Source organism: Megalops cyprinoides, chromosome 20 (genome assembly GCF_013368585.1).
Source record: "Megalops cyprinoides isolate fMegCyp1 chromosome 20, fMegCyp1.pri, whole genome shotgun sequence".
NCBI lineage: Eukaryota > Metazoa > Chordata > Actinopteri > Elopiformes > Megalopidae > Megalops > Megalops cyprinoides.
The window spans coordinates 14,364,940-14,388,290 of record NC_050602.1 but is presented as its reverse complement, the minus strand read 5'-3'; the positions used below and the strand labels follow the sequence as shown (position 1 = coordinate 14,388,290).

Below are 23,351 nucleotides of genomic sequence, written 5' to 3'. Positions count from 1 at the left end.
GGAACTTCAGACCTGTAATTTAAGAGTTGCGCAGAGGAAGGAATGCCATAAATCTTAAGGCAGGGGGAAAAAAAAAAGTAGAGCGACTCCTTTCTAGCATTTTGTGAAAGTGGGAGGGAGCGCTGTTTCTTGTTGAGATCTCGCTGGGTGGTCCGTCACTCCATTTTTTTTTTTTTTTTCTGTGTGTGTGTGTGTACTTAAAGAACAAATAAAATTAACCCCATTGTGGTCGCCTGTTCCTTGCAGCGACGGGGTGAGCTCAGACTGACAGGCCCTGGTCATGTGGAAGGGTGTGCGGTGACTGGTTTGCACAAAACAGAACCCCCTGAAAACATGGTGCTTATGGGCTGACTGTAAATCAAATCTTTTTGAAAGCTCAACCACACATTGATTGCACTGATATTAAAAAAAAGAACGCAGAAAATACATCTTGTGATAAATAAATCTGCTTTTATTTAGACACGATATAAAAAAAGACACTGACAGCGATGAGCGTCCCTGGCCGGTCGGGCCGGCCTTGATGGTGGTCACTTCCGGATCGATCAGATGTCTTCCCTCTGTGTCTAGATCTCCATGAGCTGGTCACTTCCGACAATAACCTCATTGGTCCTTTCAGCTAGAGGGGAAGAAAATATCCAGTCAGTTTGGTCTTTCAAAATGTTTATGGGTACTCCATTTGGATATCTCTTTATCTGTTATTTTATTATGACCACACAAGCATTTGGCCATCTGTGAGCTTAGCATAGGGGCGTCTAATGTCAAATTGTGGAACCCGGTACCAGAAGGCAACAGCCTTCAAAATACATGTGTATGTGTATCACCACACAGCATAAGAGCAGCAAGAATCTTTATCTCCCTGTCACATTTAAGCTTTATTTGAGCACTTAAAAAAGCATTTACACTCATTCTCCTCAACACAGCATCGCTATTTGTGGCTGGTCCCAAGGCCATAGCTGCTGCTGGGATCAACTTTAATTTAATTCGTGAATAAAACATAATCCATTTTATAGGAATACAACAGAATCTTTCTCCTCACATTGAAAACAGACTTTATGATTTGATCACAGAAACACTTTGAACAAACATGTTCACACAGACACAGACACATGAAACAAGTTTAAGAGTAATCTCCAGCAGAAAGAAGGCTTGTAGGCTCAGATAAGCTGGAAGGGCGATATTTTGTATTTTGGTGAAAATGAACCGGAACAAAAGCTGTTTTTGCATTTCCAAGAGAGACTTCATCTGGCAGGGAGCGTGTCTCCTCGCGAGGGGAGGAACAGGGGGACCCGAGGAGCGGGAGCGGGATCACGGGGGCCGCACTCTTAATGTAGCGACACCTGCAGACCCGCGCCACCTGTCTGCGCTCAGCGGCTCGGCCGTCGCCGCCTGCCAGGGTGGTCTCCGGCAGACGTTCCGATCCAACTGTCCCGGGGAGACGTGTAATGCGTTTAGCAGCGGGGGAGCCCTGGCCTTTATCCGGCTGGGCCGGGGGGCCCTTCGCACGTTCGGTGCGGATGGGGGGGTTCAGACGGAGCAGGCGCGGGGAGCGGGGTCAGGTCCGCGAGGGACGCCTGCTCTGTGTGGGGGGAGCGCGCTTAACGCACTTGTGATGCTTCAATAGTGGAATGATAGGGAGCGCGGCGGTTGCGGGTTTGAATCCTACTGTCTGTACCCTTGAGTACGGCACTCTGGCTCAACTCTTCTAGCAACAATCCAGCTAAATAAACGGGTTATAAAATGTGCAAGATGTTTTTTAAAAAAAAAAGTTTTGTGAGTCTGCCTGAATGAGAGCATCTGCAAAACAAATAAATGATGTAATCTGCTTAAAGAAGAGTGATGTGAAACTGGATGTCAATGTTGTCCAGGCACCAGGTACAATATAAATACATATATGTAATGCCCTGATTGGACCAGCATCCTATTGGGTCTCTGTACATGCTCTGGTCAGCGAGGTTCCTTCTTGTCTCAAAATATGTAAACAATCAAACAGAAGCCTAAGACCGTCTTTTTATACTGCATATATGTTTGAAGGAAGCTTCAACGAAACTCTTGTCTTCAAAGTCTGTGGCACATGTCAACAACAACCCGTGTTAGCTTTACAGAGGAAGCGGGCAGGGAAAAAGCACAGAACTTGCTTTGCAACTTGTGCACTACATACACAAGGTGAAGAAATATAGGTGCAATTTTTGAGCTGAAGGGCAACATCAAACGTAACTTCAACAGTATCTGTGAACATGTGCTCAAGTCTGGCCTGCTGTCGCACTGTTGGTGCTATGAACCATAATCTGAAGAAATGCACTGTCAACACCAGTTAAGAGAACTGGAGCTGTTCCAAGCTATTAATATTTGTCTGTAAAGAACCTAAATTGGATTGGAGTGGGTTGAATTCATACTAATGGTGCATTACATTTATATTTAACAGAGAGGTGTTGCATGGTGTGAGTTCTTAGCCCGTTAAAACCAAACCTCTTCAGAACACTAGAGTCAAAGCCACACAGTAAGCCAAACCCTGAAACTACATAAACCCGCACATAACACTAACCTTTATTCTTGGACTAAAGTCTTTTGATTCAGTTAAATGCTTACTATTAATCAAGATGCTGTCTTTAAATCAAGTAAGACATTTCTTTTACATCAGCTCATTGCTTGTTTAAAAAAGTAGAAGGTTAAAATCTCAATGCCATGTCAAAAATAACCTCACTGAAATTCATTGCCGTATTATAAATAATCACAGACTGCGCTAACCTCTATTCTGCCTCGGTAATGGCAAACCTATGTCTCTGGAGCAGAATTAAAATGGTTTGCTTTTAAATTCTGATCTTTCGCTGTGCTCCAAGCAGCAGGCCGAGGGGGTAAGTACAGGGGTCCGGCTTGCCATTCGGGATTTTGGTGAGTTGTTCAATGAGATACCACCTTTGAGCCCCAGCCTCACCGGGATAACCGGTGCGGGAAGGAGGAAGGAGACGAAAAGAAGAAAAAAAAGGGAAGGGGGGGGGGGGTGTTGCAGTTTAGGAGTGTGTGTGTGTGTGTGTGTGTGTGTGTGTGAAGGGGAAGGGGGGTTGGGGGGGGTTCGCGGTATGGCAACACCCTGTTGTTCAGTCAATTAGGCTGAGCTGCCCCTGGACAGCTTAGGGGAGCCTCTGGCAGTGTCACTGATGGAGAGGTTAGAGACGAGGGCCAAGACCACCCGCAATTCAACAGCCTCCCCACACACACACTGACACACACACACACACACAGAAACAGAAACACATAGAAACAACTCTACCCCCCTGCTTGAACCAGGAAAGGAGGGAAAGAGTGTGGTGTGGGGGGGTGGTGGTGGTGGTGGTGGTTGTTACATGGACTCAATTATAGAGAAGAGCTTCATTTTTAATAAGGCATTAAAGCAGAATTAAACGTGTGCCTTTACATGATGACCATGGTGTGCACCCTGCCCCGGCCTTCAGAAGGACCCTGAGCACAGACACAGGGCAATATCAAGGTGCCTTTCCGTGAGTGATGGACCTTGGTTAATATCAGTTCCCATTGTTTGTCCTGTGTAATACCGTTGCAGCACAGTGCAGTGTTCGAATATTAGAATGATATATATTAGACTATATTTATTACATATAGTAGTAAATATATATTAGACTATATATTAGACAACTAATGAAAAAAATCCACTACGTATTCATCTAAAAGGTGTATCGGGGAAAAACATAAACACAGAAACAAATTTATAGATATTCCCTCTGGATATTATCACACAAGTAGCTGTGAAGAAATGGTTTTCAATTATGTTTTTTTTTTTTTTTTTTACATATCGGAAAAACACACTAGCAGCATCTTCAGGTTTGTCTAACAGCAGTCTTTACAATACCCCGAGATTCAGTTCATATGCGTCTTGCTGGAACTCGCCCATTTTAATGGGCTGTTTACCCTGTCAAAAAGCAAGGAGCAGAAAATGTTTTTTTTCCCTATGAAAATGAAATACAGCTCCATTCATTTCGAACAGAATGAGTTTAAATTGAGCAAGGAATGTAATAATGGAAAAAGATTAGATGGATGGCTTATAGCGCCGTTCTTTCTGCCATCTCCAACAGGAGCTTTCATTATCAGCGTGGAATTTTTGTCTGATTGGGACCAGTCATCTTGCAGGGGCCACTGTGTCTGTTGTCACCATTTGCACATTACACGTATGCATGTGAGACCCATGATTTTCCTCTTGTCCATATGAATTGAAAAAAATGTGCCATGTGCCAAATGTGCCGTTTAAGCAGGGATTCGCGTGTGGTGAAGGAGCGCGTTGGGAGACTCACCCTCTGCTTCGATGCGCTGAGAGTTCCCGACTAAGCAGTACTTGATGTCTGCGCCCCGGCCGATCACCGCGGAACTGCAGATCACGCTGCCCTGGATGTTGCACCTGTGCGAGACGCGACACCTTTAGCGCCATTTAAAGGAGCTCACCTTGCATCACCGTGCTGTTAGCGAGCCACCTCTGTTCATGTTACACAGCCACTTTGTGCCTCTGAACCTGTGAAAACAGGATCCTCTCTCCCCCTGGCTCACGGCGGTTTAACTGCCGATCAGTGGTCCAGCTGAAAGCTCAGTCACCTTTTGGAGACTGCTCAAAATCCTGGCACACTGTATCCCTGATTACTGATAGTTACAGTTATGGCCGTGGGAAGGGCTGGGGGGAATGTCTTTACCTGCTACCTGATTCGGTAATGGTACGATGCTTTATTAAGCCCAAATGCGCAGGAGAAAACTGCAGATGATAACTTTTAACTGGGAATTACCTGTCAAGTGGAATGTTGAAACAAAGTGCAGGCTGCTCTGGTGGGGAACTGAGCTACATGTGGTGCTAACACACCCGTGGTTACACACCCACACACACGCGCACGCACTCGCGCTCGCGCTCACACACACACACACACACACACACATACACACACCTCCTTATGCTGATGTCTGTTTACAGCATTTAAAGAATAATATTTTCCTGGGATCAGCTTGGCTCCATAAAACTTTATTTGCACAGTTTAATGTTTACACGAACAGCCCCGGCCAACTTTTCTGGTGCATGAACATATTTACCATGAACTTCGTTTTGCTTTCAAGTTTGGCTAATTGCACAGCTGAGGGCCTTGTCCTTTATTCATCTCCCACCCTGCCGTACCCCCCCCCCCCCTAAAAAGAAACCCAATACCTCTGCGTTTTCAGCAGCCTTGTTTTATTTTCCTAAAGACATAATTAGCATATATATTAAAGACAACACCAGCTTCCACCGCGTGCGTTAATGAACAGTGACATCCACGCTAAAGACAACAATGGCGCTTGAGAGAGCCGTCAATTTTTCTTTCTTTTTTTTGTGGGAAGGGGGAAGGGGGAGGGGAAGGGGGGAGGCCATTCCACCCAGCAGCGGAGATGCTGTGTTAAGCTAGTATGCGGGAGGGGAGTTTGCATCTCTGACTGTCAGATGCTTACCTCTGTAACTGTGGTGTGAAGACTCAGACAGACACGAGGTAGCCCGTCATGCTGAAAATGTTTACTCACCTCTGTGCAATTAAACCTTAAAAAACTATTTTTATTTTATTTTAATTAAAGATGAAAAAATCAACTGGAAATATTCATTCAAATTGATTTTCAGGTACATTATATGGTTTACAAAAGCGTCAAGCTGTAATAGGGTAAAATGTTCAACTCACACATTTTGCACTTCACTGAAAATGCATAGTAAACCTCACCTCCCCCTCGCCCAAATACGGATCAAAATATTACCACCAGGTTTCCAGGGGTGCTGCTACGTCTTTAATCTTCAAATCGGCATGCCGAACAGACAACTAATTATAAAGCCAGGGGAAAATTGGTGGCTGCGGAGTTCCGGGGAGGAGCGTGCAGCTACCCCCCACCCCCCGCCCCCCCTTGGTGTGTAACCGTCCGTCTGGGCTGGCAGTGAAGGCCTGCCACCAGAGCGCCCAGAGGCGCAAAACAGACTCTGTACTGTAGGGGCAAACCTGGGGAGTTCGGAGGTGGTGGTGGTGGTGGGTGGTTGGGGGGGGGGGGGGGGGTAGGAGATCTCCCAGAGTCTCTGACGTGCTCGGTCCTGCAGCCGCTAACACAAGCCGGTTTGTATTGGCAGGAGCACAGGAGCATTCTATTCAGGTGGTGGGTAGAGGGTGAGGGAGAAGGAGGGAGGGAGGGAGGGAGGGAGGGCAGGCGGGCGGGTGGGGAGGGCTGTTTGGTGGATGGCGATGGGAGATTACAAGGATTGGAGTTTTAAACAGAGAGACCACCAAAGAAGCCCTGCTGAAATACCACTAATTACTGACACTGTGCTCCTCCTCGCCGCGACCCCCCACTCCTAGCTGCCTCCCCCCTTCCCTCACCACCCCCCCCCACTGCCCTCCCTACCCTCACCGCTTTGTAAACAAGCACTCCTACATGCAAACAAAGGACCCAAAAATGCAAGTGCCTTCTTTAACATGCCAGGGATTTGCTAATCCCCTCTTGCATTTTTTTATGTTCTAAAAGAATTGCTGTTTCTTTCTTTTGCCCCCTCTTTCTTTCTTCCCCTCTTTTATGTGCTCACTAACTCGGACATGAAGGTACTCGGGGCTGCTCCTCACCGAAGCAGAGTGTGGCTCACAGAGACAAAGTTCTGTCCCAGGATCCAAAATGAGCTCTCTCTCCCCTGCACCCAGTCTTCCCACCCTGATTCCCACTGAAATTCTTTCAAAACTTTTTTTTTTCCCCTGAATTTAGGGCACAGTTGTAAAACCCCGGTGTTGTGTATTCAGAAGAAATCCATATTCAGAAGGAAAGAGGTCCAAAAAGGCTCCGTATTTAAACAGAGCCAGATTGCTTTCTGCCTCATTAGTCCATATATGTGCTTTGGCCTGTTTGGGTCCTGTAGGTCAAATCCAAATGCAACAATATTATTAACACAAATATCCCTTTTTTCCAGGAACGGTAACACACTGCTCACAGAGTGTTAGGCCATCTATATTCATCACCTATCTGTTTATATATTGCATTGTGACCACGTTCTGGTTGACTGGGTGCTAATAGACATTGTTAACATGCGACCCTTTACCCAGCACCCCCCCCCCCCCCACCAAACCCCAACACATAAAACAGGGGCAACAGACCCCTGCCATCCCCTCCCCCACCCCCCCCCCCCCCCCCCCAGAACTCCCACTAGCTTCTAGAAGCATCTGCACACAGAGACTATAGCACCCCTGAATGGCTGTTAAGGGCTCAGGGGGGCCCTGCCACCCACCCATGCAGGACCCCAATGCGGGACTTTAAAATATGGATTGGTTCAAAGTGGAAAGTGTGGAAAGTGTGCGACTACACAGATACCAAACACAAGGAGAAGAAAGAGCGTTTAGCACCAAGACGAGAGGAAAGCCCTTCTCAACTCGAAAACTGAATGCTGAGGTGACTAAACGAGTCAAAAGTACTAGTTAAAACCTTAATTAATAGCTGGATGAGGTCTTTTAATATAAAGACAACCCTGCTGAAAATATAGAAATATAGCAATGTTCATTATTTGGTTTATAAAGTAAAAACACAAGGCAATTTCAAATGTTTTCATACTACTTTGGGTTAGCTAAACCCCAGAATGTACCGCTCCACCTTTACATTGTGGCAAACTACACTTGAAAATAACATTGTTGCTCATACTTTAAAAAAAAAAACATTTTGATCACTTGCAAGCAAAAATCTGGCACCCAATGCTAAGCTAAACTGTAAGCTAAGATATACAGTATTCTTTGTGCAGCAAGCTGGTTTGTGCCTGCATGGAATTTGAATTTAAACCTATTTTGCAATGTGTTAGCTCTGGGGCGAGGGGCGTGGCCAGCTTCCAGGGACTGGAGGCAAACAAGAACAGTGAAACGGAGTTCACTCAACTTCGACCAAAACTTTCAGAAATATCAACATTTCAATAAAAAAAGAGAGAGGTTTCAGGGCAGCCACCTGTATGTGCTTTGGAGGCTCATAAGGGGAAAAAAAAAGTCTTGTCAAAGGGAGTTATAAATCAAGGGTCCCTTCAACGCTCATGCACTAGAGAAGAGGAATGCCACACACTGATGTCAGAGTGGGGAAAAATCAAATGGACATTCCTCTGCTGTGAAACCAGTTCCTTTCTTTTTAATATGCATGCCTATGGAAACTATGCTAAGAAGCAACATATTGAGCTTCAAGCTTTCAGTCAAGTTATCTTCTGACTTTTCCCCCGGACTGACCTGCCTACTGAGAGCGCTGGTCTGGGCGCTGTGTCCCATCCTGACTCCCATAGGGAGAGGCTAAATGCAGCCTGAAGTGCATCTGTCATTGGGCAGATCAGGATCTCTCAGCGCCCCCCCAAAGTGCCTTCAGATGAGTGGCCCGGTGATAAGAGCCACCCACTCTGCGTCACTCAGCGGGGATGTAGCGCTCACCTGCTCCGCCGGTGCCCACTCATTTCCTGCTGACAACGAGGTGACGAGAGGGCCCACACGTTCCCCAGAGCCTCCGGGGGGCATCGGGGTGACTGTGCTAACTGAAGACAGTGTAGCATAGTGGTAAGGAGCAGGACTCGTATCTGAAAGGTTGCCGGTTTAAACCCCTGCTGGGGCACTGCTGTTGTACCATTGGGCAAGGTACTTAACCCAGAATTGCCTCAGTAAATGTATAAATGGATGCACGAACAAGTAAAAATTGTAACCAGTGTAAGCCGCTCTGGAAAAGAGCGTCTGCTAAATGCCAATAATGTAATGTAATGAGGCATGGAAAAGGCTCAATCTGATGTTAGCTGGGACAGATTGTGGTTTAAGGTTTTGGTTGCTTGGCCTGGTAAGCTAGGACCAGGGCATGCGCATATCTCCCCTCTAGCTGTGCACCGCAACACCTGATGTGACCTGAGTTAACCAAAGCTACCACACTACAATTACACTGGAGGACTTTTTCTGGGGTGGGGCAATAAGCCTTCCTGGAGTGCTTTTATTGCTCCACCAGGGGGAGCAACTTTGGGTACACTGTTGCAATTATTTCACACGCATGGCCATATATGCATATGCACACACACAATACATACCTTATTTTTTGCCATTAGTTTATGAATCTGTTAATAAACCAATCATTTTTTACTAAGAGGGCAACATTCTGCATTCAGCCCAGAGACCAGACCAACTTAATGCAGTTAGAGATATCTTTTACAGAAGCCTGTAAAGAACTCATAGATCCATGCTTAAAATTTAACAATTCAGTATTTTAAAAACCTGAATAACTTTATACCTTTTAGTAAATACATAAAAATATAAAATACAAAGATTACAACTGACAACAGATCAATGCTTTAGCCGACTAGAGTACACACTCACACACATATTCACATTCATAAAAATACATACCCTACATGTGGGATCTGTGTGATATTCTCAATGGGCTACTGATGATAGCTCAGTCAGAATGATCCTGCAATCCCTGCGCTTTTCAGTCTAAACTGATGAAATGGTGGTGAAGGCAAATTGCATGCATACTAGGCGCTAGAAGCTGCTGGAACAGCACTCACCCCTCTTCGATGGTGACTCCGTTCATTATAATGGAGTTGGTGATTTTAACCTTCTCCTTGATGACTGTGGACGCGCCAATCGTTGAGCGCTTGATTGATGTCTTGTCCGATATCTGACACGAGGCTCCAATTATGCTGTCAGCACCAACCTTACAGAGAAGTACACATGTTGAGTCCAGTTACATCTTGGGTAGTTTTGAAGTCCTCAGCCAAAAGAAAGGAATGTTTTAAAGGACAAGCAACATCCATACCAGGACATGATCCTGTATTTTATTCCATGACCCTTACATTTATTTTATTTGCTCATCTTGCAATGATCAGAATTATAGTACCAGTCAAACGTTTGGACACACCTGATGAAGATAATGGGAAACATGCATTCAAAGACACTATGCTTAAATGCTTGAAACTTGTTTCTTAGACAAATACAAATAGTGAATTTGATGCCTATGTATGAATTTCTTCCCCAAAATACTTTTAATTTAAAAAATATTTAAAATTTTTTGGTTATTTTCCTTGTATTATAAAGAAAATAGTAAAAATAAAGAACAGTGTGTCCAAACTTTTGACTATACCCAGCTGTTCAGCTAAATTCTAGTGTAAGTGAGGATTCTACTGGAACAGACTGCATAGTATCCAACCTGAAATTCACACCTGCAGCACTCAGGTCCAGAGTCTGGTCTTAGTATTGCACCAATATGTGACCATAAAATACGAAATCCAGCAGGTTTTAAAGCTCTTTAAACGATTAACATTCTCAGAGCTGGGTGGTAATGTCTGCATGAAGGCAGAAGCAATGCAACCCTCCAGGAGTGTGGCTGAACAGCCCTGAGAAACATCTCCGCATTCCAGGAAGCCCGATAAATGAGTCACCTCAACCGCACAACGCATTGAGAAATCAAGCAGATGTTTGTTCTGAAGACTAAGCTCCTGAGTTCCTGACTGCCTTCGATGCTTTGGTCACAGCTGTGTCTGTAATCAGCCTTAATAAGAGGGCAGACAGAAAAAAAAAAAAACGGGATCAATGTACGGAGTAGCAGGTTGACATGGGCCTGGCCCTGGTCCCACCGTAGAGCAGTGGAGAGAGAGAGGGGAGGTCAGGGTGGCCCCCGGCACTCACCAGACTGCGCTCAGAGATCACGGCCGATGGGTGCACTGGGGGTTCCTCGGACAGCTTCGGGGCCTGGGGAGGTCAGGGGAGACCAGCAGTTAGGGACTACGCAACAGGACGAAAAAATACCGAGCCAAAGAACAATAATTACTCGATTATTCATGTGAAAGCGTTACAGAGTGTAAATGTCTTTCCTGCTCGTGTCTTTCTCGCACTGCATGTTTTGTTTTTTTTTCGTTTTGGCCTGGTGTTGCGGTTAGCATGACCTCCCGATCACCCTGTGACTTCTCGGGAATCCGAAGGCTGTAACTCCGAATGGCGAGGTGTGGAGCTGTGTGAAATGAGGCGGCCCCCGCGACGTGCTGATAGCGGGACCGTAGGATCACCCAGCGCGCCCTGACCAAACTTCTGGCACGTTAGAAATTGTAACCACGAGATTCGGATCATTACTGTCTGTGAAATGAGTCACCGTTTCCTGCCACGGGCTGCAAATAACCAATAGGAATAGAGGAGGGAGAAAAAAAAAACAACCAAGGAAAGTGGGTAACTGACTGAGGATGTTTCAGAGCAAAACACCAGCAAGCTTTAGCAGAAATGACATTCAGTTATGTCTGATTGAAATAGCCTTTTTTAAGTCAAATTTGTTTATGGCATCACACTTCCATGTAATTCTCACAATTTACCAGCTTTGCTGAACAAATTTAAGGATGCTTTTCAAACTGCACATAAAGTCAACAAAGAAAATGAGGTCCCTCTCTCAGGTTCAAGCCTTCACCCACAGCTTCACTCTGTTCTATCCGTTAAACCTCCACCTCCACATGTGGCCAGCGAAATAAGACTAGGACAACTGTGTGATGATGAATGGATTCCTAAAATGTGAACTCCTTAATATGTTTTAATTCTATGGCGCGAACAGTTTCTGCATAAGAAAAATCATCCGATCTGCGAAACGCTTAGAGACTCTTGATTGTTTTAAGTAGGATAGCTGGGTGCACGCTTCATACGGTGTGTAAGACCGCCAATAATTATGCTAGTCTATTTATTCATTTTTACAGATGACAAAATTCCACAGAAGAACTGGCCTTGAAGACCTTTGTATGGCTGACCTAATGTAATAACTGGTTAGCAGATGTCATTAACCAGAATTTCACCCTTTTATGCAATAGATTTGGCATATTCTATGTTCAGCTGTAGCATTTCAAAAGCACTGGCCCTCGCTGGACTCAAAGTCAGAGGTTCCCACCGTCTCCTCTCCCCCACCGCGATCCCCTGTGTCAGTGTACGCCCCTCTCTCTTGCTCTCTCTCTCACCAGGCGGTTGGCCTCGATGTACGCCGCCAGCGTGTTGACGCGGTAACACATGCCGTCCTCCATGATGTGGACGTAGCAGCGCAGCTTCCCGCCGTGGTAGGCGTCGGCCATGTCGCCGCGGTGGTCGTTCCAGCAGGACCTCTCCCGGGCCAGCTGCAGCTGGTCCTCGTCTTTGGAGGAGATGCGGATCTCTGTCCGAACGAGGGACCAGAGAGAGGGAGAGAGAGAGAGAGAGAGAGAGAGATAGAGATAGAGGGGTGTGGGGTGAAAGGAAGTGCTTGCAATTTTTACATCATGACTTTTGATTTTTGGCTTTTAAAGGTTGCTTCAACTGATTCCCCTCTATCAGTTCTGTTTAAGTGTTTGTACAGAACCAGAAACTGACATGCGGGCCTCAAACCAGTCAGTGTCATTACATTACTGTCATTTAGCAGAGCGACTTACAATTTTATCCATTTATATAGCTGGATATGTACTGAGACACCTGTGGGTTAAGTACCTTGCCCAAGGGTACAACAGCAGTGTCCCAGCCGGGAAGTGAACCAGCAACCTTTTTTAACAAGCTCTGCTTCTTATCACTGAGCCACACTGCTGCCGCATATGGACAACATCGCAGCTACAGTAATGGGATTAATGTAAGTCACAAATCTCATGTCACCCGTTATCTACCCCTGATTCCTTCTCAAACAGCTGCCCTGCTCCCAGTCCCACTGCAACAGCACTGCTGTCTGCTCACCATGTCACACATCGCGCTGGCTTACTGAGCACTGATCAGAGATCAGGGCTGCTGAGGGCAGCAAGGAAAAGAAGGGCACATCTTAGGTCCTTCCAGGGTATGACAAAGCCAGCTTTATGCTTCTTACTACAAGCCTGGATTCTCAAAAGCAGCTAGCACAATATTAAACATGCCAGAACAATCATCAGAATGATCAGCTATCAAGAGCTGAGATTAATTTCACTTTAAACCTATCAGCATTAGTTCAATCAGTATTGTGCTGTGATATTAACGTGCTGATAGAGTCTTTTCCCAGCTGACAGTGCTCACAGTACTCAAGTCCATCTAAGCAATCGGTATCATTAAATTATCTCTTTAAGAGCACAAGCCAACAAAGAGCTACTCTGACAGACTCCAGAGGACTTCCTAAAAGATTCAGTGCTGCAGGATGGACCCACAGGACCGAGCTGGGGGGGTGCTCAGGTTGTCATGGTTATAGCAGAGGCTTACCGGCGTTCATATTAGTGTCCTTTTTCTTCAGGGTTTGATCCAAATCCTCCTTCTTCTTCTGTGAGTTGACAGATTTGGAAAACTGTTTGCGGACCAAATACGGAACCAATTCACCACGAATAGAAGAGATGGACCTTGGAGAACAAATGTGTGTGGGGGGGGAGGAAAAAGGGACAAAATGTGTGAAAACCACTTAAATTTCAGTGTTCACTCCCATTTTGCTTGGACTTTGCAAGGTAAATCAGTGAGATCTGCAACAAACAGAAATAATTTCTCCCTGAACAGCAAAACTGGTCAATATATACACTGGAAAAAACTGCAGTGGTAAAAAAAAAAAAAAGCACAGAATTGGTTAAGAAAAAAAGAAAGAAAAAAATCACATGAAGGACAATAGCCAGATTTTACATTCAGGTCATGTGACCGTTTCTCCGCACTCTAAACAATGAGCAGTGCCCACACACGATTAGATCACACATTTGTTTTCAGTTAAACAGACTGATATCACCTCGAAATGTACATGCTGGGTGGGGCTACTGCCGTTGTGTGGGGAAGTGTGGGGCTGCATGGACTGGATAATCACTTGTTATGCAGATGGCTAATGTCCATGTAGAATTTTACAAGCCCGTGCTGTTCTTACCGTGGTGCACATTGAGAGAGAAGGACAGAAAGGAGAAGAACAAGAATGAGATAGAGAGAAGTTAATTTCATTCTACCGCATACACAAGTTCATGGGTCTTCAACAGGTTAAAAGGATCAGGCCGAATCATGTTTTCAAAATTCCATGTAAGCCCGTGGGCAATTTTATTTTCGCTCCCCTCACTTTCAATCTCTGTCCCTCTCTATCTCTCCCTCTCCCTCTCTTTTTATTTTCTTTTAAGGGAGATTAGAATTTCCATCTGAATACAGAGAAAGAAACAACAGTTACTCTGTCCATTTCTCTCCTTGAACGCTCCACAGCGGAACAGCTTCGAGAGGGAGAGAGAGAGAGAGAGAGAGCGAGCGAGAGAGAGGAGAAAGAGAGAAAGTGAAAGAAAAGGAGTAAAAAAAAAAAAAGCTGAATAAAAAAAAAGTCAACCCACTTTGAAGAGAGAAAGAAGAGGGGGGTGAAAACAGGGCTTTGCGAGCCTCCACGTCTGGGGGGCAGATTAGGCAAAATGATATTTATATCAGGGAGAACTCTGAATTAAAATGTCAAAGCACTGGGAAGCGCCAGGAACAAACGGCCGCGGTGCGTATTTATGTAAACCGAGCAAAAATTCCTATTTGGAGGGAAAGGCCTGAATGGGTCTTAATGCGCTCCCGAGTAAATGCCACCTGCGCTTATTTTCAACGCCACTTAAAGGAGCTGTTGGGATTTCCCACAATGTGAGTTTAACAAGCACAAAGGGACTGTGGGTGTGTGTGTGTGTGTGTGTGTGTGTGTATGAGGGGGGGGGGGGGGGGTAAGGAAGGGGGTGTTGTGGGGGGGGTAAGGAGGGGGATGGAGTAGGGTTTCTATGGTGGGGGGTGAGGCAATTACTAGCCCCTGCTTCTTATTCAAAGCCTGTGCCCTCAACTCTGCAGTCATCTTAAGAATGCACGACTCGACAGATGTGAGCAGGTCTTAAGCCGCCACCGCAAACGAACATCTACCTTTGGCCATCTATAATGCGGGGTTGTTAACCTCACATTTTTACCAAATGCATGTATTCCAGCTTATAAACTATCTGCTTTGGTGAGGTCTCATTGTTATTGCTTTTGAATGACTTGCCCTGACAATGGCATTAGTGTCCCCTTTTTTTACGTTCTCATGGTCAAATCTACACACAAAAAAGGAGGGAAAAAAAAACAGAGCTTGTGTCCCCACCTGGCAGGAAGTGTAGATTTAAACACAGCTGTGACTTGGAGGCACCTCTGATGTAAACTCACAGGGGGGGCTCGCCAGCCAATAAACTGCTCAGGTAGCACATTGTAAAACAGGTTTACACCTTACAGCCTTGAAGCCATTGCAGCCAGCCCATGCTCACACTGACATGTATTATGTACTTTAGCTCATACATTATACGCGTGCCTGTATGTGTGTGTGTATGTGTGTGTGTGTGTGTACAAACACAAACATATATAGACATAAGTGTGTTTCTGGGTGGGTAAGTGTGATGTGCATAAAAATGGAGCATGAAATTTGGGAAAACCACACACTCTAAAGTTAAAATGACTGAAAGGGCTCACTTGTTGTCTGCTAAGAAGTCGACCACACATTTCTTCAGGCAGTACAGGTGGGCGTCGAGAAGGCCCGTTCTGATGCGCATCCTTGGATGTCTGCGTTTGGGGTGGGGGTGGGGGGTGGGGGGGGCAGGAGAGAGAGAGAGAACAAAACAATGTCAGGCGGATAGCTCGGGGTACAAAGAAACATGGCCGCCGGGAGCCACGGACGTGCCATTACAACACCATACATGGCAAACACACAACAAAGGCGTTCTAAAGTAGAAAGCCAGGCTCACGGCCAACTTACATTAGCAAAACCAAACACTTTTTTTTTTTTTTTTTAACATTTTCTCTTTTAGCTCAATGCTTTCTAATTAAATGGCAAAGTTTGCCTTTACATTATTTGCAGTCTTTAATTTTCCTCTTTTATGCCTCCTTAATTGATCCCTTTAAAGCGCTTTATGAGAACATCTGTCATGAAAAAAAAAGGGGAAAAAAAAACGAGGCGACATAAAAGCGATGGGATGTCGTGGTATCTGTCTATTGTCCGCCACCAGCCTTTCAAGGCCCCCCGTCTGCAGGCCAGCTTCCATGGCAACCCTGGCCAGCCTACTGCTCCTGACTGGTCAGATGCCAACACCATTGGACCCCCCAATTGGTTTACAGCCTGCGATTGACATGACAATGTTCCGGGACCCTTCCGTGGCCCTCGCACAGGCCCTGGAACAGCTGCCAGGAGGTCAGCGTAATTAATCTGAGCGACTGTCCGCCGACATGGGGAAACGGCTGAGGTTTGGCCTGAGGTAGGCTGAGGGGAAGGGATGTAGTAGCCTAGGAGAAGCACTCTGCTGGGCCCTGTTACCTCACGGCCAGTTCCGTGGAACCTCCCCAAAGAGTCCGGATTTCGGTTTGTTTCTGATACACTCACCCCTGTGTCTTGCGGTGGAGAGGGCATCAGAGCAATGGACTCTAAGGCTGTGAAGTGCGAACATACAGACTGAGCAGAAACCAAATGAATCCAGTCTGACTTGTGAAGAGAAAGCTATACAGTGCACATGTGCTGGACAATACATTGGGAAAAGGAGGGGGGGGGGGGGTTGTTAGTAGCCATGGTCACGGTCACACCTGCTCTGGTGGATCAAACACTACTACACTTTAACAGGTCAGTACTGGGCTCTCTCTCAACACACACATCCACATTCCAATACATCCTAACGGTGTGGCAATGACCGCCACCTCACAGCTGAAGTGACACTTAACTCGAATGTGACCATAGAATGAGAATTAACAAAAGATAAACCAGAGTTTCAAGCATTGTAGGTTAAATACCAGGGTGAGACTTAGCTGAAGACCAAGCATACATATATATGCATTATAAAAACACTTTTATAATGTAACTATCTGGTTTCACTCTGTGAATACATGTAGACTCTTTGTTCTGGAATTCCTTTCACCAATTGGATACATGTTTAATGATAGTCTTCCAAGAATAATTGCAGATTCTTAAACAAATCATTTCTAATCAATGAGGACCCAAGTGTTTTCCCTTCATGGATTAGAGCTGCCAATATTTTTATTCACATTTTTCCAGTTAACCCTAAAACGTTCAACACCTAGCTTTCATTTTTGTTGACTACATATATCAACAATAAATCAACAATTGACACCAATATCAACACTCATTAGAACTGTCGATCAAAAAAGGAGTCTTTACAAAACATTAACCTCAACATGTCAACAATGAACTTGCAAGTTAATCAGAATAGAAACAGAATAGAAATAGAAATAGAATAGAAAAGTACACTGAAATATGACTTAATTGTCACATTTGTCTGATCAAGGCAGTATTATTCTCATTCTTATATTTGTCTCTAATTTAAGTAAAAAGGCTTGCTGGGTGTGTGTAACAACACTACTGCATACGAATGGTTCAAGCAAGACTCCGCTTGGGGGCATTTTGACATGACAACAAATAAAGGAAATAACTGCTGTACCAATGAGGTAATTTCCCTGTGTGTTGGCAGACACGGGAAGAAAACAATGCACAGGTGAGGAGTTTTATTTCACAGTGATAGTGGTGGATCAGGACCTGGTAAATATGCTTGTTTATGGTAGCACAGGGCAGGGGAAGCCCCCTCCTGGTGTAATGTATGCTAATGAGATGGGCTGCTGAATAATGCCTCACCCTAGCGAGGTCAGGCCATACATGGGGAGCGGGGGTCTGGATGTGTGTGTGTGTGTGTGTGTGTGTGTGTGTGTGGGGGGAGGTTTGGGTTGTGGGATCAACAGCCATCCCAATTATCACTTCATAACGCAGGGCTCAGGAGCATGTAATCCCATTGAAGGACAGATTTAGTCCCTTCAGGAAGTGAGCCCCATTCTCCCTCTACACTACATTAAGAGCCCCTACTCAACATCCCCCCCCCCCCCCCACCTCTTCCACAGGCCCTGTCCAGCCGTCTCCCTCACCTGTCGGGTGGGGCGGCCCTCGTAGGTGTGCGGGACATCGCCCGCACCGGCTTCCTGTAGGCCCCGGCACGCTCTCTTCCCCCCGCACATCCTCCCTCTGATGAGCACCACATGGCCCACATGTGCTGTCAGCGCACAGTCAGGCGTGGCGAATGCCCGCGACCTCTGACCCCTCCCTTCCTGCTTCCTCCTGCCATGGCCGCACATTCGCTGCACTCGCTTCCCCTGCGTGAGGTTTTTGCTGTGGTGCTCAGGTTCGCACGAGGCGCCGCCCACTTCTTACCAGCCAAATGTAGCAAGAGCCCTTCATCCCAAACTGCGGCCACTACAAACGTCACATTATTTTTCTTTGCGTGTTGCCTCCAAAACACCACAAGTTTAGATTTGATTTCAGATTAAACTTTTATGAGGTAATTTTACAGGGCTCTTTTCGCCCAAGCGTTTCAGCACCTGGTTCCACTGATCATCTCATCCCGACCAAACCATTGTGATTAAACCGCTGCCATTATACACATGTTGGTATGTTAAAGACAAAAAAAACCCCAAAATAAAACATGTTACATTGCTGTCTTCAAGAAGCAGAGCTGAGGAGAACTTGCACCGGGATTCCGGCCACGCATGCGCGCTCGAAAATACTACAACCCGTTTTCCATTTCTGAGGTGACGTTTATGAAGCGAGACCGCAAGAAAACCACCTCGCCTCCTGGCCCTTGTGACGGAACGCCCACCCCCCCATCATCGCCCCCCCAGCTTTTTTTTGGGTGAAGAATGCGATTTGAAACATTGAAAACAAGACGGGCCTGTTTGCCCATGAACATCTCAAAACCAGATGCGAGGCCTTATAAATCACCGAGCAAAGGGAGGAGAGAGGAGCGGGAGTTAAAAAAAAGAGAGAGGAAAATAAACAAGCAGGAGTAAATTATGACAACTCCGGGCTGGCTCCGGACCCGCTCCATTCAGCAGCACGCAGGGGCCGCGCTGTGAATCCACTAAAGCCCGGCCCGCGGACAGATTTGCAGCTCTCTTCCAGGGGACGCCATTCTCTGAGTCCCACGCCAAGCGCCCAGCGAATCTGGCCATTATTTGTGGCCCGTAGGTGTTTTCGTTTGTGCTCTTTGTCTGCTTTAACCAGACACTTGCCCATAGCTCTTATTTGACAAGAGGTACCCCCCCGCCCCCATCGCCCCCCACCCCTCACCCCCTTTTCCGAAATGCCCACATATGGCATTGACCTGCTCCTGGTCTTTCTCTCGAGCGCGGCCGGGCCGGAGCTAAAACGGGCTGTCGCATCCCCGCGAAATGCGTGTCGTGCTTGAAAGCGGGAGGGTAAATGGCGGTAAACAGGGCGTGACGCGGATTTACGGGCCCACTCCTAATCGGAGGGCATTGTTCGGCACCTGTGGCCCCCCCTCACCCGGATCACGGTGCATTTACTGCGGGCAGCTGGCCCCCGGACCTGGAGCGACAGGTGCTCTTTATGGAACGGGAGCCCGCAGTAAAAAAAAAAAAAACAGCTCGGAGCAGCGGGCCCTTTCCTCATCTGGGCCACTTGAAAGAGGCTTGGCTTGTAAGTGCGCCGGAACCCCGCCTTTCACAGTAGCACGGTGCACGGCTTCAACAGCCACACATCACATCATGCCTTTGGCTGACTGGGGAAAGCATAACACACATGCGATACAGAGTGGGGGTCTCAGAGAACAAAATGCCCCCCCCCCCCCCCACCACTGGTTCTCCACCCGCGTCCTGGGGGCACCACTGTGTACACGGGTTTTTGTTCACGCTGCATTTAGTTGATTGAGCCGTTAATTGCACACTGATCTGATTCTGACATCAAACAAGCAGCGGTAAGGTGGAGGAACTGCCTTCGCTTGCGCTTCCCCAACACCTTCCAGCTCCGCAATTTCTTTCACAAAGGACTAACGGCAAGATACCCGTCAAGTGCTGTCAAACGCAGATCACAGTTTAATTAACAGCTCAATCAAACCTGACTCATTACGAGCTTAGGAAGTGACATCTGTGAGGCAAATAGTAAGCCCCGAGGACCAGGGATGAGAGACCAAGTATTATATCACTTGCTGTGGTAATTGCAGCCTTTTCTAACATATGGTCAGATGAGCAACTGGGCAATTTTTGTCAACTTTGCAATTTTTTTTCTTATAAATCAAGGAGAAAACAGCATATTCATAAGATGACAAAGAAGATGTAAAGCACAGTATTAAATAAAGATATGTGGCATTTGAATACAAGATTCCCCAAAATGCCCTGTTCCTTGTGTCACTGAACTTACACATAGCTCACAGTGTTCCGGTGCAGGCAGAGCATAAGATTAGTAAAATCTTTAAGCCACACCGGGACGGGTGACTCACAAACTGTTTAATGAGGAACTACTAAAACCTCCACCTACACCCCCTAAAACATCAAATTCCACATCCCAGCGCTGTGAGGTAATGCACTTTTGTGCTCCTCTCAAAGGGGACAGACCCAAACTGCTTTTCTGTCACGGAGCGGGGTCTGTGTCAACATTAGCCCAGTCAAACAAGCACAGGCGCCCAAATTTGTCCCCGCCAGAAAAGAGTCCGCTCTTTGTTCTCCTCCCTGCCTCAACCCGGAGAGTAAATATTTGGACCCGAAAAAAACAATCGGGACCAGGTCGAGAGCGCGCTGGGTGGTTCGGAAACTGCAGTTGTGCTGCAGCTGTGGTGCGTACCTTCCCCTAAAAACCTCAAAAACATTTCGAAATGGATTGAGCGCGAGGAGACCTTGAGCTTCCTGTGTTTTGTGCATTTCCCCCCCCCCCCCCCCCCCCCCCCCGTTATTGCTTCAGCTCATTCACTTTGCATGTCGGCACGCAGGGAGGACTGCTGCCTGGTTTCTCTGTGACACAGGAACATCTGTCATACAGTAGAGTACTAGGACAAAATATAAATATAGGGCAAGCGCATGATAATAGAGCTTACAAATAATAAATAGTTATCAGCAAAGGTAAAGCACCGACGCTGTGTGCATGCCTGCTTGTAATGTACCGTTACATCTACTACACATGTAGTTCTACTTCTGCAGTAACAACTGTAAAGCTACTTCCTCTGTCTAGGGTAAAGTACAGTATCAGTACGTCTCGAATAGACACCTGGATAACACTAGCTAAATTCTGCTCGAGACTTAAGTTTTCACTCTAATTTCACATTGGGCACGGGGGGCTGTATATCAAGGCAGAGGAGAGGGAATTAAAGAATAAGCCTCTTCGTCTGCCATAAATCAAAGCGGAAAGTATAGCGAGATTGTATGTGAGAGGAATCTGCGGGAGCCTTCAAGCTGTAAAATCAATTAAAGGGTCAACTAATATCACATGTGTAGCATGTCTTCAGCCAAGGGGCTCGGCTTGCAGAGATGTGGAAAGGACACGGCCCCTTTGGCAGCGGGAGCCGCAGGCAGTCCCGAGCGCGGATCGGCCCGACGGGCCCCCCGCGTGCACAGGAGGGCCAGGGGAACAGCCGTGACGGGGACAACCACCCGGCCTCCACTCCACAGGCCTGGCTCTCCGGTGACCGAAGAGAAAACCCAAACCATTGTCCTGCAGGTCTGGAGAAGTGTTACGGAGCCGAGTGGATTTGACGGGACACTCTAGCAATTACAGTGGTAGTTTAATGCTGGGAAGACAGAGACCCGGCTTAAATTGGGCCAAGTGGACACAAGGCTGTGTCCAAACAGTTTTCCAAGTAAAATAGTTCCATTGATATATTGTTTATATCAAAATTACTATCTGTGCTTCAGCAGGAAATGGAATTGCCTGACCTCATGTTCTCAAAAGACATTACTAATTATAGTATAATTCCAAATTGTGATTATTAACATTTGTAGCAATGGCAGGGTGGGGAGTCATCAGCTCCAGTGCTATAATTTGGCAGGAAAAAGATCACAGAATATAGGGTTACTAAATGATGATGGTGCTCACAGGAGAGAAAAACACATAACCAACACACAACTGCACTGAAATCATGATCACTAAGGGTGTAATGAGAATATAACTGTGGTTACAGTGAACTGCAATGATACAATGTGAACGCGCGTGACAAGAACCTGCTACTGTCACTGAGTCTTCGGTAGCGGTGCAAGCGTGGCCAGGTTCACACCTCGGGAGGACGTTTTTGTGAACGCGGGGGGGGGGGGGGGGGGTGATTTACGAGCGGCGGCCGCGGGGAGCCTGGTGCTAGGGTGGCGCTCGGCTTCCTGGGATGCCTTTGGTGCCTGGCCTGGAGAGCTATTTAAGGCACCTGATTCCCACTACGGGTGCAGGGGAATGGCAGTGATATATGGATGACACACTTCGGCGTTCAGTTCAAACACCGGCAGGCAGTCAGACAGGGAGAAGAAAAAGAAAGAAACAAAAAAAACCAACAAAGGAATCTTGGCGGCCACGGGTGTCCTGTAAACACAGCGATCAGACACGCCACCCTCGCCGGTGCTCCGGTCTGCTGGGCACCGCGGTCCGTGCCCGGCCCACCGCAAGACAACAGCGTCCCGGGCTGCCGAGGGCCTTTCCGTACCTCAGCCCCCACCCCCCGCACCCCCACACCCCCACACCCCCTGTCTGTATAAACAGAGGGTCAGACAAGTAAACAGTAAGAGACAGATGAGACAAACGGCGGAATGGGCAGGAACGGTTTGAAAGCCCTGCAGACGGCTTGCTCTGTGCTCAAACATCCGAAGGGCCGTAAAGCAGGGGAGAGAAAACAGACTGGAAACAGAGCCTCGCTCGGAGATGTCTGCAGAGATAAATGACAATAAAGTTTTAAGACCCATCGCACGGAGGAATGTCCGATGCCTTGAGGCTCTGCGACAACTTCTTAGAGTTGAGACACTGATTGGTTGTAGTCCATCTCCTTGCACATTAACGCCTTGGGATTTTTTTTTTTCCACTTCATGCCTTGCAATAGAGTTTTTTTGTAGTCTGTAGTGTTATACACACATACATCAGTTAACTTTCCTCTTAAAAAAGGGATGAACTTTTTGAGACTGCATTGTAATGAGGCTAGCCAGCTAGAAGGCAACTACATGACAGAGGGTGTGGCCATGTGTGTATGTGCATGTATCTACTGTGCCTCAAGTAAGTGTGTGTGTGTGTGTGTGTGTGTGTGTGTGTGTGCATGGGCATGTGTCTGCGTATGTATCTGCTGTGTCAACAGTGTGCATGTGGGTATATACGTGTGTGTATATATACGCCGATGTCTGAGACTTATTTGCCTAGATGTCTGTGTATATGCAGTGTGGGCGGTGGGGTATGTGACTCTTATTTGCATGGGTGTGAGCAGACCACAGTTGCATGTATGTGTGAATGGGAGGTCGTGCGCATGTGTGCCTGTTTTTCATGAATGGTGTGAAGGGGCACATGTGTGTCAGAAAAATGTGTGTGTGAGTGTATATATGCAGCACAAGTAGCAGTGTGTATACATGTGTGAATGGGGGTATGGTATGTAGGCGCGCGTGTGTGTAAGTGAACGTTGTGACACTGCT

General features: G+C 46.7%; 1 protein-coding gene across 1 annotated transcript in view; it reads right to left on the bottom strand.

Annotated features, from left to right (window-relative positions):
• Nucleotides 1-500: 500 nt before the first annotated feature.
• The window catches only part of eif2b3 (eukaryotic translation initiation factor 2B, subunit 3 gamma), a 40,123-nt gene continuing 17,272 nt past the window's right edge, over nucleotides 501-23,351 (bottom strand). Inside the window, exons 6-12 of the mRNA XM_036553633.1 lie at nucleotides 15,396-15,485; nucleotides 13,188-13,321; nucleotides 11,963-12,153; nucleotides 10,662-10,724; nucleotides 9,542-9,690; nucleotides 4,302-4,405; nucleotides 501-616 (exon numbers count right to left, since the gene is read on the bottom strand). Of these exons, the coding sequence (XP_036409526.1) occupies nucleotides 564-616; nucleotides 4,302-4,405; nucleotides 9,542-9,690; nucleotides 10,662-10,724; nucleotides 11,963-12,153; nucleotides 13,188-13,321; nucleotides 15,396-15,485 (784 nt within the window). The 3' untranslated portion in view covers nucleotides 501-563. The remainder of the gene's footprint in view (nucleotides 617-4,301; nucleotides 4,406-9,541; nucleotides 9,691-10,661; nucleotides 10,725-11,962; nucleotides 12,154-13,187; nucleotides 13,322-15,395; nucleotides 15,486-23,351) is intronic.